A 12,604-nucleotide genomic window follows, 5' to 3' on the forward strand; every position below is an offset into this window, starting at 1 on the left:
TTCCTGATTTGCACTTTTCATGCTACCCTGTTCCCAAATTGAAAGTCCTATAATGTTTTGCTATTTCGTATCTTTAGATCAGCCATTCAGTCATTGTTTTATTTAATATTTCTTACTGAGATAATCCCTCTATGCAGAGAAACTAGGATTAAAGGTGAAGACGTATCCATACTTGTGGAGCTCCTCCTGTGTGTGTTGTTTCACTCCGTAGAGCCTGTTTGCCGCATGTATCAGTTGTGTGATGCCCTTTGTTTATTAACTTGAGCGATACTTTTCCAATAAGTGAAGTGTCTTCCCAGGCATCAGGATATCTGGTGAAATATGTGGCCGACAGTATCGTAACAGAAGGGGCCACATCCTCAGGGCCTCACGGGATTAGTTTGTCAACCACTATGGACGACGACGTCTTCATGGACGGGACCCTGAGGGAGGAGGCACAAGAGAAAACCCCAGATTCCCAGGAGGAGATGTCGGAGAAGTCAGTGGTGAAGGTCAGCCCTGGAGCAGTGAGACAGGAAGTGTCTCAGGCCATCAGCGACAAGAAAGGCACGCTCATCATCTTGAAGGAGGCGGACGATAATCCAGACACTGAGGGCAAAGAGACAAGTGCTTTGGTTGAAAACGAGGAGCCTGTTGTCCTGGAAGGGTTGGACGTTCACAAGAATGAATTGCTATCCGCATTTAAAGAGACAGAAACTCTCGACACTGTTTTAGGAGGCCAAACTGAAGTAGTCAAGATAATAATTCCCAAGTTGGAGATAAAAACTGATGACATCACTCAGACTAAAGGTATTGACTCTCCTAAAAAGGCCATGGCATCATGGATTTCTGAGGAGGTGAAAACAGAGGCATCCAAGGTCTGCAAAAGTGAATCTGCAAAGGAAGTAAAAGAGATGGAGACGACCGATGGAGAACCACAGAAAGTAGAAATCTTCACCTTTGAAGAAGTCCAGTCCGAGCACCAAAAGTCCAACCTAACTCAGATTACAGTTTCTGAAGCTTCAGCTGCATCTTTAGCAGTGGTACTGTATGAAAACAAAAAGCAACAATTTAGTTTTGGCTACCTCCTCTCACATCTCCACCGCCTACCCCCATTGACTTCCCTCCAGCAGCAGTAGCCAAACTAGTCTTAAAAGTGTAATCCAGCCCCGTGCATGGCTAACAGTCCCTTTAACACCCAGTGTTTTTAATTCTCACGCCACCGGTTTCTTTTGCAGTCGAGCCCGCAGCTTCTTTTTTGATACATACAGTTTTGTGTTTGAGTTTAATTTTGTTTACAGCTTAAAACAGCTTTCCATGCCTGAGCAGCTGACTCCCTCCACCAAAAAGGAAAGAAATGGGAGCTGGCTCTTGTTGTTTCTTTGCCATTTTTTTGCTCAGCTACACCATTCCTTTCTTTCAGCTCTGTTATAAGCTCCCTGAAAGCGGTGACTTCATAGCCCTGGCTGGATGCCACCGCTGCAGGTTTTCCCCGCTCATCCTCCTAAATCCCGCACCCTCAGAGAAAATTGGGGGAAAAACATTGTATGGATCTACCTGAAAAGATATTTCAAAAGCATATTAGCAGCCAGTTGCTTCTGCTAAATTCTGTGATTCTAAAGCTGGATTTTCATTGGCGTAAGTCAGCGCAACTAATAAGCTGCATAATGGTATTCCATACAATCATTATTTTTCAAACCTTTCATTTTTCTATGACCTTTAGTCTTCTATTGTTCTCTTCAAATTTTGACTGTTCTTTTTTTCTACTTTTCTCTGTTTCCATTCATCCTTGTGTTCCATCAGTCTACGCTGGGATGGGTTTCCTCCTCTCAAAAGGTGACCACACCTCTTAAAATCTGTCTTCTAGTATGTAATTCTGTCAGGATGTGAGCAGTGAACACACCTAACCAACATAACACGTTTTTCCCCATCAGGCATGATGTGAAACTGTTCTCTAATTTTTGGATTTTGTTTTGTCAAGGTCAAAATTGGGATCTAATTGTACAATTATCATTCACAGGCATCAAATGATCAAGAGGAGAAGGCAGTGGTTGCCAAGGAAACAGAAGCAGAGCCAGCCAAGTCAACAGGGCCAACGGTGAATATCCAGACAGCAGAGGCTGCACATGAAGAGCTCATGCTGACAGCAGATTGAGAGAGTAGAGAACGGCACAGCTGGGTCACAGTCAGAAATTCATAATTATAGCTTCGCTGAAAAGTCATTTAGTCGTTGTCCTAAGCTTCTTTAGAGCGGTGGGCATCGTTGCACCCTTTAAAAACAAGCTTTGGGTTGGATGTTGAGCAAGAGCAGGTTTGTAAGGGAGTTTTTGAGGAGACTCAGAAACGTTCTCTAGTAACCCCCCATCACACAACAGTCGAGGACTCAAAGAACTTTCCACAGCTCTCTGGTAATTTGCCCTTTATGCCCAGATGGAGAGCTCAGAAAAGCAAACGGAGATGGAGGAAATGTCTTTGCAAACGAAAGACAAACATCTTCATGTAAAAGTATCAGATTTGATGGAAGAAGAAATAGAAAATGAAGTCTTAGAACAAGTCGAGCAGTTCAGCCTACACACTGACTCCTACTGAGCTCTTTATGTCACCTCCAGACGTTTCTCGGTCTGCAGAAACCCTGTATCATTTCATCAGTCTCAGCACTGTAACCTCACCAGCACCGCCGCCCCCCATCCTGCTGATTCCATCTGTTACCTGTACCCACTTACCAAATGTGACTAAAAGCATGGACCTGTGTCTCAGCCTCCTAGCTTCACAGTTAGCTGCTGTGCAGATCAGAGGACCTTTAATGTGATACACACACTTGATTGAAACCTTGTGATTTACATTCCTCAGCACCCTTCACTGGATTAAAGACTAAATGCATGACTGCATGCTCATTTAGACTTTTAAACCCTGCGGTGACTGTCTTCGGCATATTTTATTAGCATGTGGTGCTTTTTTGTGTCAATTTGATTTCATGTACATCAGTGGGGTGTTATTTTAAGAACCAAAAGCTTCAGTTTGAAAGCTTTGGGGAAGCTCATTTCCAACAGAGCGTTTAGCTGAGTGAGCACATATGGGTTAGAAATAACTGGCCTCTCTCTGCAGACATTTACTTGTTCCTGTTTTCTTATCCTGACCACCAGACTCCGGACAGCATGGAGGTGACTGCCAAAGACGTGCCTGTGGTCCACACAGAGACAAAAACCATTACCTATGAGGCTGCAGAGGTACACACAAACTAAAAATCACTCAAGCATGTGTCCACCTGATGATTGCAAGTCCAGTATCTCCTCCCTTTAGCGTTTTGTTGCTCTGCACCACCTCTCACAGTAAATATGTTTTTTAGAAGCTAAATGCTCAGGTCTGCCACCAACAGGCTGGTAACTGTTTGGTACTGATGCAGCATACAGCAGAGATGTTTCTCTGAAAAGCCAAAAGAAGCCGAAAACAACCAGTGAGGATGAATCCAAACAGTTCAAGTGATGCAAGGCTTAGAAAGTGAGATGAATGAACAACTTTTCAGTAACTGCAGAGCTGGGAGTTATTGACACTTAAAAGCTTTACAACATATTTATTTGACAGGGGATTAAACATGTGCAAAGCGTGGGAAATGGTTACAAACCTGCTGAGAATAGATATCTGACGGTGCAGTTTGATTCAGCCCTGAGAAGCTTTATAGGTGCTCACAGTGTGAACTTCCAGCTCAGAAACTGGTGAAACCTAAACAAAGAAGATGGCCTTCTATGGGCTCATAAATAAAACTCTGTACATCACCTGCTCAGTAATACACTCTAAAGTTACAAACTATTTCTTGACCTCAGTGAGCACTTTGTAAACATGCCACTTGCATAAAGAGCTACAGTCATGGCTAATTTGATTTATCCTCCAAGTACCTTTCATTAAAAGAGATCTGCTTCAAGAATTAAGTGATAACTGAATACATTACTTGTGAAACTGAAGGGTTATTTGATTCATTTGGGGAGATTTGTATATTGTGAGAAATGTTGAAGTTTCCTCAAACATTTGGCTCATCAACTGACATACTTTCACCTTTGAAGGATGTCTGTAACAGCTTTGGTAGCATTTGATGGAGGAAAACTATTTTCAAGTCAACAGTGTTGCTTTTGCAGCTTTAGTTAATGGATAGCTAAAAAGCAGCTGAAAATCACTGAAAATGAGCTTTACAAAAGTGTCATGTCCTTATCAAGAGAACAAATATGGGGTGTTTTTGTTCATTGACAGGTTGACACTAATGGTGACGCAGACCCCGGGGTGTTGCTGAGTGCTCAGACCATCACCTCGGAAACCACCAGCACCACGACAACCACACACATTACAAAGGTCAGAGGGCATCTGTTGTCTCCTTAGCTTTTAAACAACTGAAGACTTAAACATTTCCACAGATGTCACATACCAGAGTTCCTCTCTGCTTACTGGGAAATTAAACCAGATTTATTATAAAAGAAAAGTTTAGAGGCATCTTGTACATTTTGAGACATTTTATGTCTCATTACCAAATCCAGGCCTGAAAAGAGAAACACAAACCTGATTGTTCTTTTCCTGCAAGATTACAATCGCAACGATCAGCTTGATCATCTCCGACCGACATATTTGTGTCTTGAAGTTAACTTGAGCAGTTTTTAAAGCAGATAACCAGAATTAACATGAATAACAACTTAAAAATAGCCCAAAAAAAGAGGCAATATGTTTTTAAAGTCCTATTTTGTATCTCACTTTTTCTTAAATGTTTGCATTTCTAAGCAGAGGCTCATGATCATGTAGTTTGTGGTCTGATGACGGTGTGTATTGAAGGGTCGTTGCCTTCTGTCTGTGGTGTTTTTGTCTCCTCTTTCTTTCCCTTTTGCTGCTTTTGCTTCCCTTTTCTGTCCCAGCAAGATTACAGAGATTCCATGATTCAATGTAAATACATAAATAAATGAATCAGATAATCAAGAGGAGCCTTATGCCCATAGGCCTCCCCTTGGCAGAGCAAATTTGTTCAGCATGATACAGCAACCAGATTATCATTTTGCTTGCTATGATGCTGAACAGGACAGGTAAAAAAAAAAAAAAGAAATTAGAAAGTACTTGAATATTAAATATTTTATGTTCTATAAATTACTTACAAAAACACTAACTGTTAAATTCCATAATACTTGACACAGATTGGTAATGACTGTGGCACATCTGAAGGTTTAAATTGATGAGTATTTTTATATATAAACAACTTAAAGTGTATTTTAAATAATATGCTAATGACAAAGCTCTTAAAGGTTAAAAAGAAGGCGTATCTTTGCTTTTCTGTCAGACGGTGAAAGGAGGAATATCAGAGACGAGAATTGAGAAAAGAATCGTCATCACTGGAGATGCAGACATAGACCATGATGAGGTACGTTAATCGCTTCATCCTTTTTATCCTTTATTCTTCATTATATTCTTTTTATTCTTTATTCTTTTAATATAATAAAAAAAATGTTTAAGAAACTGCTGAGCAGTGAGCATCAGGGATTTAGCTGAAAACACACCGGTGGCGGCTGACTGTGAAGCTTATCGTTCCCTTTTCAATTTTGAAGCTCCTAGAAAAAACTAGAAAAAAAACTGCTTTGTCATGAGTATACCCGACCCACGCCAGTACATCATGATTCCTGTCCCAGATCAGATTCTCCTCTATGGTGCTTTACCAACTTTTTTTTTATGTTTTGGTTTTTTGGCTGGTTTTTTTCCCCCTCTTTTGTAGCACAGTGTGATGTGTCAAATATCCCTATAAAATGGATGAGCTGAGATTAATTACTGGCCATGGGACACAACCAGAGCCACAACCTTATCATTAAATCCCATCAAAAATATGCTGGTTGAGATAAGTCGCCGGGTTTAAGCTGTGTATCTCCGCACAGAAATTTAATCTAATGTCTTAATGCAGCTAAAAGGTTTTTTATGGTAAACATGTCATTATATAATACAGATTTATTTAGAAATTGAATCTAGAAGTGAAGTTTGGAATAAATCCCACAAAATAATACAATTTTGCCAACTTTGGAGGTAAACTTTTAGGCCACCTGTATTGTCCCTTTATTAAAAAAGGTATAAATTGTAGGACTATTATAGTAGGCTCAGGCTCTGTGGAGTCAGACATGTTATTGAAATTCTATATGGAGAACTTATATGAAGAACTTCACCACAGCCTTATTGTCTGCATTGTGATGCTTCTTAAATGCGCTACAGACGACACTTGAGTCATGTAATGGGACACTGCAGGATGCTGCCGGTGTGTTTTTGCCTTTAAGATGTACTTTACAAGCAGCCACTGGGTTAGAACATGTGACATTTTTAACACATTATTAACTCATATTTAACAAATACTGGAACTATGGCATGTGAGTAAAAGGTGACTTCACTGTTGGCTTACTGACTTAAATCCAAATCCCTGCTCCCTTCCCGTTCTCTGTCTCCCCCTGGTGATCCCTCCTGGCACTGCACCCTTGTATATAGGCTCTGGCTCAGGCCATAAAGGAGGCTAAAGAGCAGCATCCTGACATGTCAGTGACCAAAGTAGTAGTACATAAAGAGACAGAGATCACGCCAGAGGACCGGGAGGACTGACCCAGGTAAGACAACAAGACCCCAGTCCCGGTCCGGGCCCTGTCCGGTTTAGTGTGGGCTCTGGCATGCTGCTTTCCCATCAGCACTTCCTCTTACTCACTGGTCCAGATCGCCCTGTTTCTGAAGCACTTAGAGCTTGAGCATCATGCTGTTATCATCCCAGCTTTCCCCCCTGTGCAGAGGAAAGGTCTGCTGATGCCTGTGTGCACACAGACTGGAAGTTATAATCTTAGCTAGTAATGACAAGACTTTAAAATCTTTACTGTAATCCTGCTGGCAGCCTAATACAATCTCATGTAATTTGGCTGCAACACTGCCCCCTGCTGGACAGAAAAATAATCTCTTAGTTAAGGACCTGAAGTCCTCACAGAGTATGATAAACAACTTTAGTCATTTATTACTATTTGTTTGTTTGTTTTTTATTATTATTTAAACTAGTTCAGCAAAAAAAAAATTACAATCTTTGTCAGTTTTTTTGCAAAAATACTAATAGAAAACATTCAAGATGGTACTAACGGGTGGTGCAGTTAGCTATCAAAGCGTTTTCTATACATTGTGTTGACCCACAAAGAGGAACTGCAGTGAGGAGAGATTAAATACCGGCTGAACCGGCTTCTGCTTCTCAGCCTGTGAACTGCAAATGCACTCATAAGAAGTGAAATCTGATCTCGTGTGTACACAGATGAGCTTTGGCCTGTTTTTTTTTTTTTTTTCTCTTCTTCGTTCTTCTTACAAAAACCTACACACTGAAGCAAAACATTTCATTTCTTTTGCATAAAACCCATGCTAAAGCTAATTTGGGGTCATTTTTATTCAGGATATTAGATTAAAAGATTAACTTTTTTTTTTATTTTGTGGTAAATAAGCATAAAGAGCCACCTCTACACATTATTAAATACTTAAGGTGGGAATTTATCCCTTAGATATTAACAACTGTGTTTCTAGGCCAACTGCATTTGTTGCAGTTTGACATACTTCTCATTTCAGTCTTTTGTTTGGAGAAAAATAGGTCAGCTGTCCCTGATGCAGTGTTAATGCAAACTCCACAAATGCAGCCATTTGTGTTTCAACTTGCCCACCGTTGGTGTTGTGGGGGGTTTGGCTGCATGAAGGAACTTGTCAATTTATTGTTTCCTAAGCCTTTTTCTGTGTGGAAGCCGCTTGCTGTTTAGTTTCTGCTGAAGCACCTTTTAGGTCTGAAGCTTGTTATTTCATTAGCATCTCACTGATAGGATGCAAAGCGTGGGGCTTGGGATGTGTAAGCGTGCATGTTTGCTTGCGTGACTCACAAGATGGGAATGCTTGGCTTTGTTTTTTGCAGCCCTGCCCTCGGTTGTGTGTGCTGTTTAATGTCTGTGTAAGACTGGCACTTGTAACAGTACACTACATGTTTTCTTTATAAAGCTACACACAGTGTGGGACAAAATTTGGGAAAAAAATTTAAACTTAAAAACTTGATTATTGTTGGAGTGCACGCACAGCAAAATGCTGACCAGAGCGGGGAGCTTCATTGCTGTTCTTTTCAAACTTTTTGATGTCATGCTTTATTCCCAAAGGATTTTCAGCCTGTTTGCCTTCATCATGAGTAGGGCTGCAACGATTAGTCGACGTTGTCAACAATAGTTGACAATAAAAATAGTCGACAACAAATTTACCCGTCAACTATTGTCGGCAAAAAAAAAAAAACCTACAGAGTGAGACATCGTCTTCTTTCCTATCTCTGCTGAGAGTTGCATATCCGTAATAAAGTCCCCCAGGGGAAAAATATGGCGGCTGACTAGGGAATAAAACGGCAGCAGAGGACGTCAAAAGTCTGAAATAACTTCACGTTAAACTTACAAAATAAATGAAATACATGTGCGATTTGTAAAGCGGACCTTGCATACGTCTGAAATGCTTGAACGTTTAAAGAGGAGGCACGTCGGACTTAACAACCTCATGCAAGATTTCAAAGCTGAAAGTGAAATAACATTCAATAATTATGAGATACATAATTCGATTGGTCAACTAGTTGTTTTAATAGTCGGTGACTAATCGATTATCAGAATAGTCATTAGTTGCAGCCCCAATCATGAGGGTCTCTGATACATTTGGTTTCAGGGCTGGTGTTAGCTCCAGTTTTAAGTTGGTTCTAGTGCAGAGGTGAAGCCACAACTTCACGCCATGTCATAATCCACCCTTAACCCTCCTTTAATAGATTACAATGTTTGACCTGTTTTACTACTAAACAGATGTCTTAACATCATTAGTTTTGTTTTAAAACTATTTAAACATAAGCTGGTGTTTGTGAACACTCACTGCAACACTGACCAGTTTCCAAATGCTAACTGAATGGCAGGAGAAACAGGATTTATAAATGCGAACTAATATTTAAAAAAAACAAAACAGAAGAGTCAATAAACAAAGCAGAAAACAATTATTTAAATCCAGTTACAGACTGTTATAGTCTAAATGGTACATTCAGAGAACTGACCTGTAATAGTAACTGAAGCTTTAGATCGCTTTGTTTAGGCACCATATTGTATTTTCTCTGATGCCGTCATTTATAAATACGGTACATTCAAACCCTAAATTCTAATTAAAGTTGTTTCCACTCATTCCATAAGATCCGCCTTAACTGTTATCTCAGTCTGTTTCTAATCCTCATAATCAAATATTAAACATATCTGTCCACAGCATAGATAAATGAAACATTTTTAAGGCATTTCAATATTCCAACACGTTTATTATCAGTATAGTGACTTATAAATTCCTCCACATCAGACTTTTTTTTTTTTTTTTTTTTATTACACATCAGACTTTTTTTTTTTTTTTTTTTATTACACATCAGACTTTTTAAAAACAAAGGCATCACTTGATGTTTTCAGAACTGTCATCATTTATTTACTCCAATAAAGAAATCCAAAAAATGGAGGTAAGATTGTGCAGAGGATCAGATTTTGGTGCCATACTGTTTTTTTACTTTACATTTTTATTAGTGGCTTGATTTAATCCATCTCTGTAAGCTTCATTTTCTTGCTCTATCTCCACTAGATTTTATAGTTTCAGCAAAACAAATCAAAATCTTATCAGGCAGCAGTGGTTGAACGTCATCCCAGCATGCATCGCGGTGTCACAATTACAGATTTTCTTGGTACCATTATTGTCAAAGAAATTATCACAATTATTGTCACTGATGGTTTTTAAGTTGTATTTAGAATTTTATCATCAGGTGTCCAGAAACAACGTTATTGCCAGGGCTGGTTTTAAAAATTCAAACTTGGCATTATAAGGGTGCTTTGTCACAGCTGTTAACATATAATCTACCAAAAACCGCTTTATTCTCTTTATTCATAAAAGTTCTGACAGTTTTCAAGCTTTACATTTAGAAGATTGCAGCAGGATGACCCACTTGATATAATAAACAACAACATGCTGAACTTGCGCTGATCTGCCGTTAGGGGCGAGGCATAATCTTTTACTGAAAGTGACGATATTAAGGAATCTTTATGATTAATTAGTCAGGGCGGTAAATACCAAAATTAATTCTGAAATTAAGTAATCGAGACATCCCAAACGCAGCAAAGCCATTAGTAAGAGCTTTGGAATCAGAAAGAACTGCTTCTAAGTTGAATTTGGGCTTTGGTGAAAAACCTCATGAAATGGTTCCCAATATTCTTTTATTTGCAATAAGCAGACATCTGATGATCAAATCCTAATATTCCTTTATTATCCTACTTTTCTTTAAAAGCTTTCATAGAAATTTTAACACTGATTGATATACAAAGAGTCACAACTTAACTTTCACTTAACATTTACAGAGGACCCTCACGGTGGCGTACAGCGTTCAGAACTAGAGCACCAAAACCAAAGACCAAAATAAGCAGCTGAGTGAGTTACACCTATAAATTCACTCCCAGCATCAAAATATATGTACTTCCTGTACTGTGCTCTGGCTTTTTCTCCAACCTCAAATCCATTAATTACCTGGCTTTGTGGCCCATTAATCACACTTTAGAAAAAGTGCCTGCTCACACATGTACACAGCTTTCTCATTTGCATTAGCTCTTCATAAAAGATATAAAAAAGTGCCAGAAGAAATATTTATAAATCACTCCATCATTTATAGTAAAGAGAGAAGCTCAGATTACAACACACACACAGGTTCACGCATAACTATTTCCTGTTATATGGTTAAATTTTTTTCCGTTCATTTTTTTAAACTTAACACTTCCACTCATCTTCATTTCCAGTTTATTTTTTTGTTTTCAATTCTTTAAATTCTACAAAAGTAGTTTTAAGCTCAACAGCTCCCTTTATAAATCCCAAATAACACCCTTTCATACAGCAGCTTTTCAAACTTCTCTGTGATGAAAACAGGTCTGAAAGCCTCTGCTGAATAAAGCATGATGTGCTGTTCAAAACGACATGGACAGCAGGAGCGTAACTAAAGTGTGGCTGGAAACTATTCTGAAATGCCTGTCATAGTGAAGTATTTGTTGCCTGCTAGCACGCATGTGTGTGTGTCTAATGTGTTGTGTTTGCACCTTCATAAGTACCTCTATTAATGTGACTAAAACTGCTGTATACTGTCATCTGGCTCATTTTCTCTGTTTGGCAGGCTCCACTGTGGCAGTAAAGCCTCAGAAGTAATTAAACATGTATGATGTACTCACTTCTGACTCCTCTCCTCTTCCAGGAATAACACAGAGGGCTACTTTCAGTTCCACTTCCCAGAACCAAACGTCCACAACTCCACATTTTACGTCGGGACTCTCAGAATACTAGAAAGGTTCCTACTCTCCAGATGCTGCAGCTCGCTGCCAGTCACAAACATCACCTGCAAAGCAAATAGATGCATTCTGCATGAGAACGACGCAATGCTGCATTATCAAACTAAATGCAAGATCATACTGAAAACCGTCTGATTTCCAAAAGGTTCTCGACACGTCTGCAAGCCGAATCCCTGTGTGCAGCCAGCATACTGTTTGCTTTCACTGCCTTATGACTGACGCATTTTTATGATTATTGAGAATAATTATTGTAGCAACATTTTATTTATGAAATAAAGCCATCACTCCAGAAACTTAAAATTGCTGTAGGCTGTACATGTTAGAGAGCATACACTATTTAACCTTGCTGTAGAAGTGCCAACCTCATTGCTTCACTCCCTTACACAACACAAATGATTTTCCATCAGGTATGTCACTACAGAAATTACTACAGCTCAGCATTGTACATATCAAAGCTTTCCTAGAAATAGCTAATTATCTTTCATGGTTGATTTGTGTCATGTCTTTTTGAATTTAATTTTCCTTTTCACTGTAATTTCTGTGTTTTTATTATTTCTCATCAGTTGCTTTTACACCATTGCTAAATGTTACAAGGTCTGTTTTCGTAAAGACCATGGAATCCAACAGATAAGGTTTTTACATGCCCGTGCAGGCTATGAATGTTATCCAGGGTAGAAGACGGCTGCAGCACAAATCTCAGGTTTGTGTGACTGTGAGGCAAAGAGCTCAGACAACCGAGCTCTGCCCAAACTAGATGCAAAGCAGAGAAAGATCTGTAACCACCCAAACCATCATCAACATGTCCGCTGTATTCTGTTCAAATGTATCTGAGTTGTGTTCATGTACAGCCATGTTCTTCCACAGAATGGCGAAATAAATGTGACAAATGCATTTACTCTTTATTTGCCCTTTTCCTCTGAAATAATAAAAATGATCACAGTACCACAACTTAGTTTTTTTGTTTTTGTTTGTTTTTGTTTTTTTTAATTGCTGAGATTTTTTCCACACATGTAGTCAAATGTCATTCAGTGAAATAAGTCAACTATCAAAACTTTGATTACGATAATGTAACACTGGAAATTATTAATAACACTGCAAATTAATAATTATGAATCAAGATTTTCATTGTTTCCCTGATTTAACACACCTGACTGAATTAAATGGGTTCTTGTGAAGAAGTTGACAAGAAGCTGTTGGATCAATTTGATTTTATTCAGGTGCGCTGGAGCAGGGAAATAACTAAAACCTGCAGG

At 39.1% G+C, this 12,604-nt stretch overlaps 1 protein-coding gene across 11 annotated transcripts in view; it reads left to right on the plus strand.

Annotated features, from left to right (window-relative positions):
• The window catches only part of epb41l3b (erythrocyte membrane protein band 4.1-like 3b), a 60,163-nt gene extending 47,864 nt beyond the window's left edge, over positions 1-12,299 (plus strand). For 8 of the 11 annotated variants that reach the window (XM_041992035.1, XM_041992030.1, XM_041992032.1 and 5 more), the window contains 8 exons: positions 300-1,022; positions 1,783-1,815; positions 2,000-2,077; positions 3,123-3,206; positions 4,222-4,320; positions 5,288-5,368; positions 6,469-6,584; positions 11,258-12,299. In XM_041992035.1, coding sequence (XP_041847969.1) covers positions 300-1,022; positions 1,783-1,815; positions 2,000-2,077; positions 3,123-3,206; positions 4,222-4,320; positions 5,288-5,368; positions 6,469-6,579 — 1,209 coding nt within the window. In that variant the 3' untranslated portion in view covers positions 6,580-6,584; positions 11,258-12,299. The remainder of the gene's footprint in view (positions 1-299; positions 1,023-1,782; positions 1,816-1,999; positions 2,078-3,122; positions 3,207-4,221; positions 4,321-5,287; positions 5,369-6,468; positions 6,585-11,257) is intronic. The other 3 variants (XM_041992034.1, XM_041992039.1, XM_041992040.1) reach the window with 3 other exon arrangements.
• The last annotated feature ends 305 nt before the right edge of the window (positions 12,300-12,604 follow it).

Source organism: Melanotaenia boesemani, chromosome 8, assembly GCF_017639745.1.
Source record: "Melanotaenia boesemani isolate fMelBoe1 chromosome 8, fMelBoe1.pri, whole genome shotgun sequence".
Classification (NCBI taxonomy): domain Eukaryota; kingdom Metazoa; phylum Chordata; class Actinopteri; order Atheriniformes; family Melanotaeniidae; genus Melanotaenia; species Melanotaenia boesemani.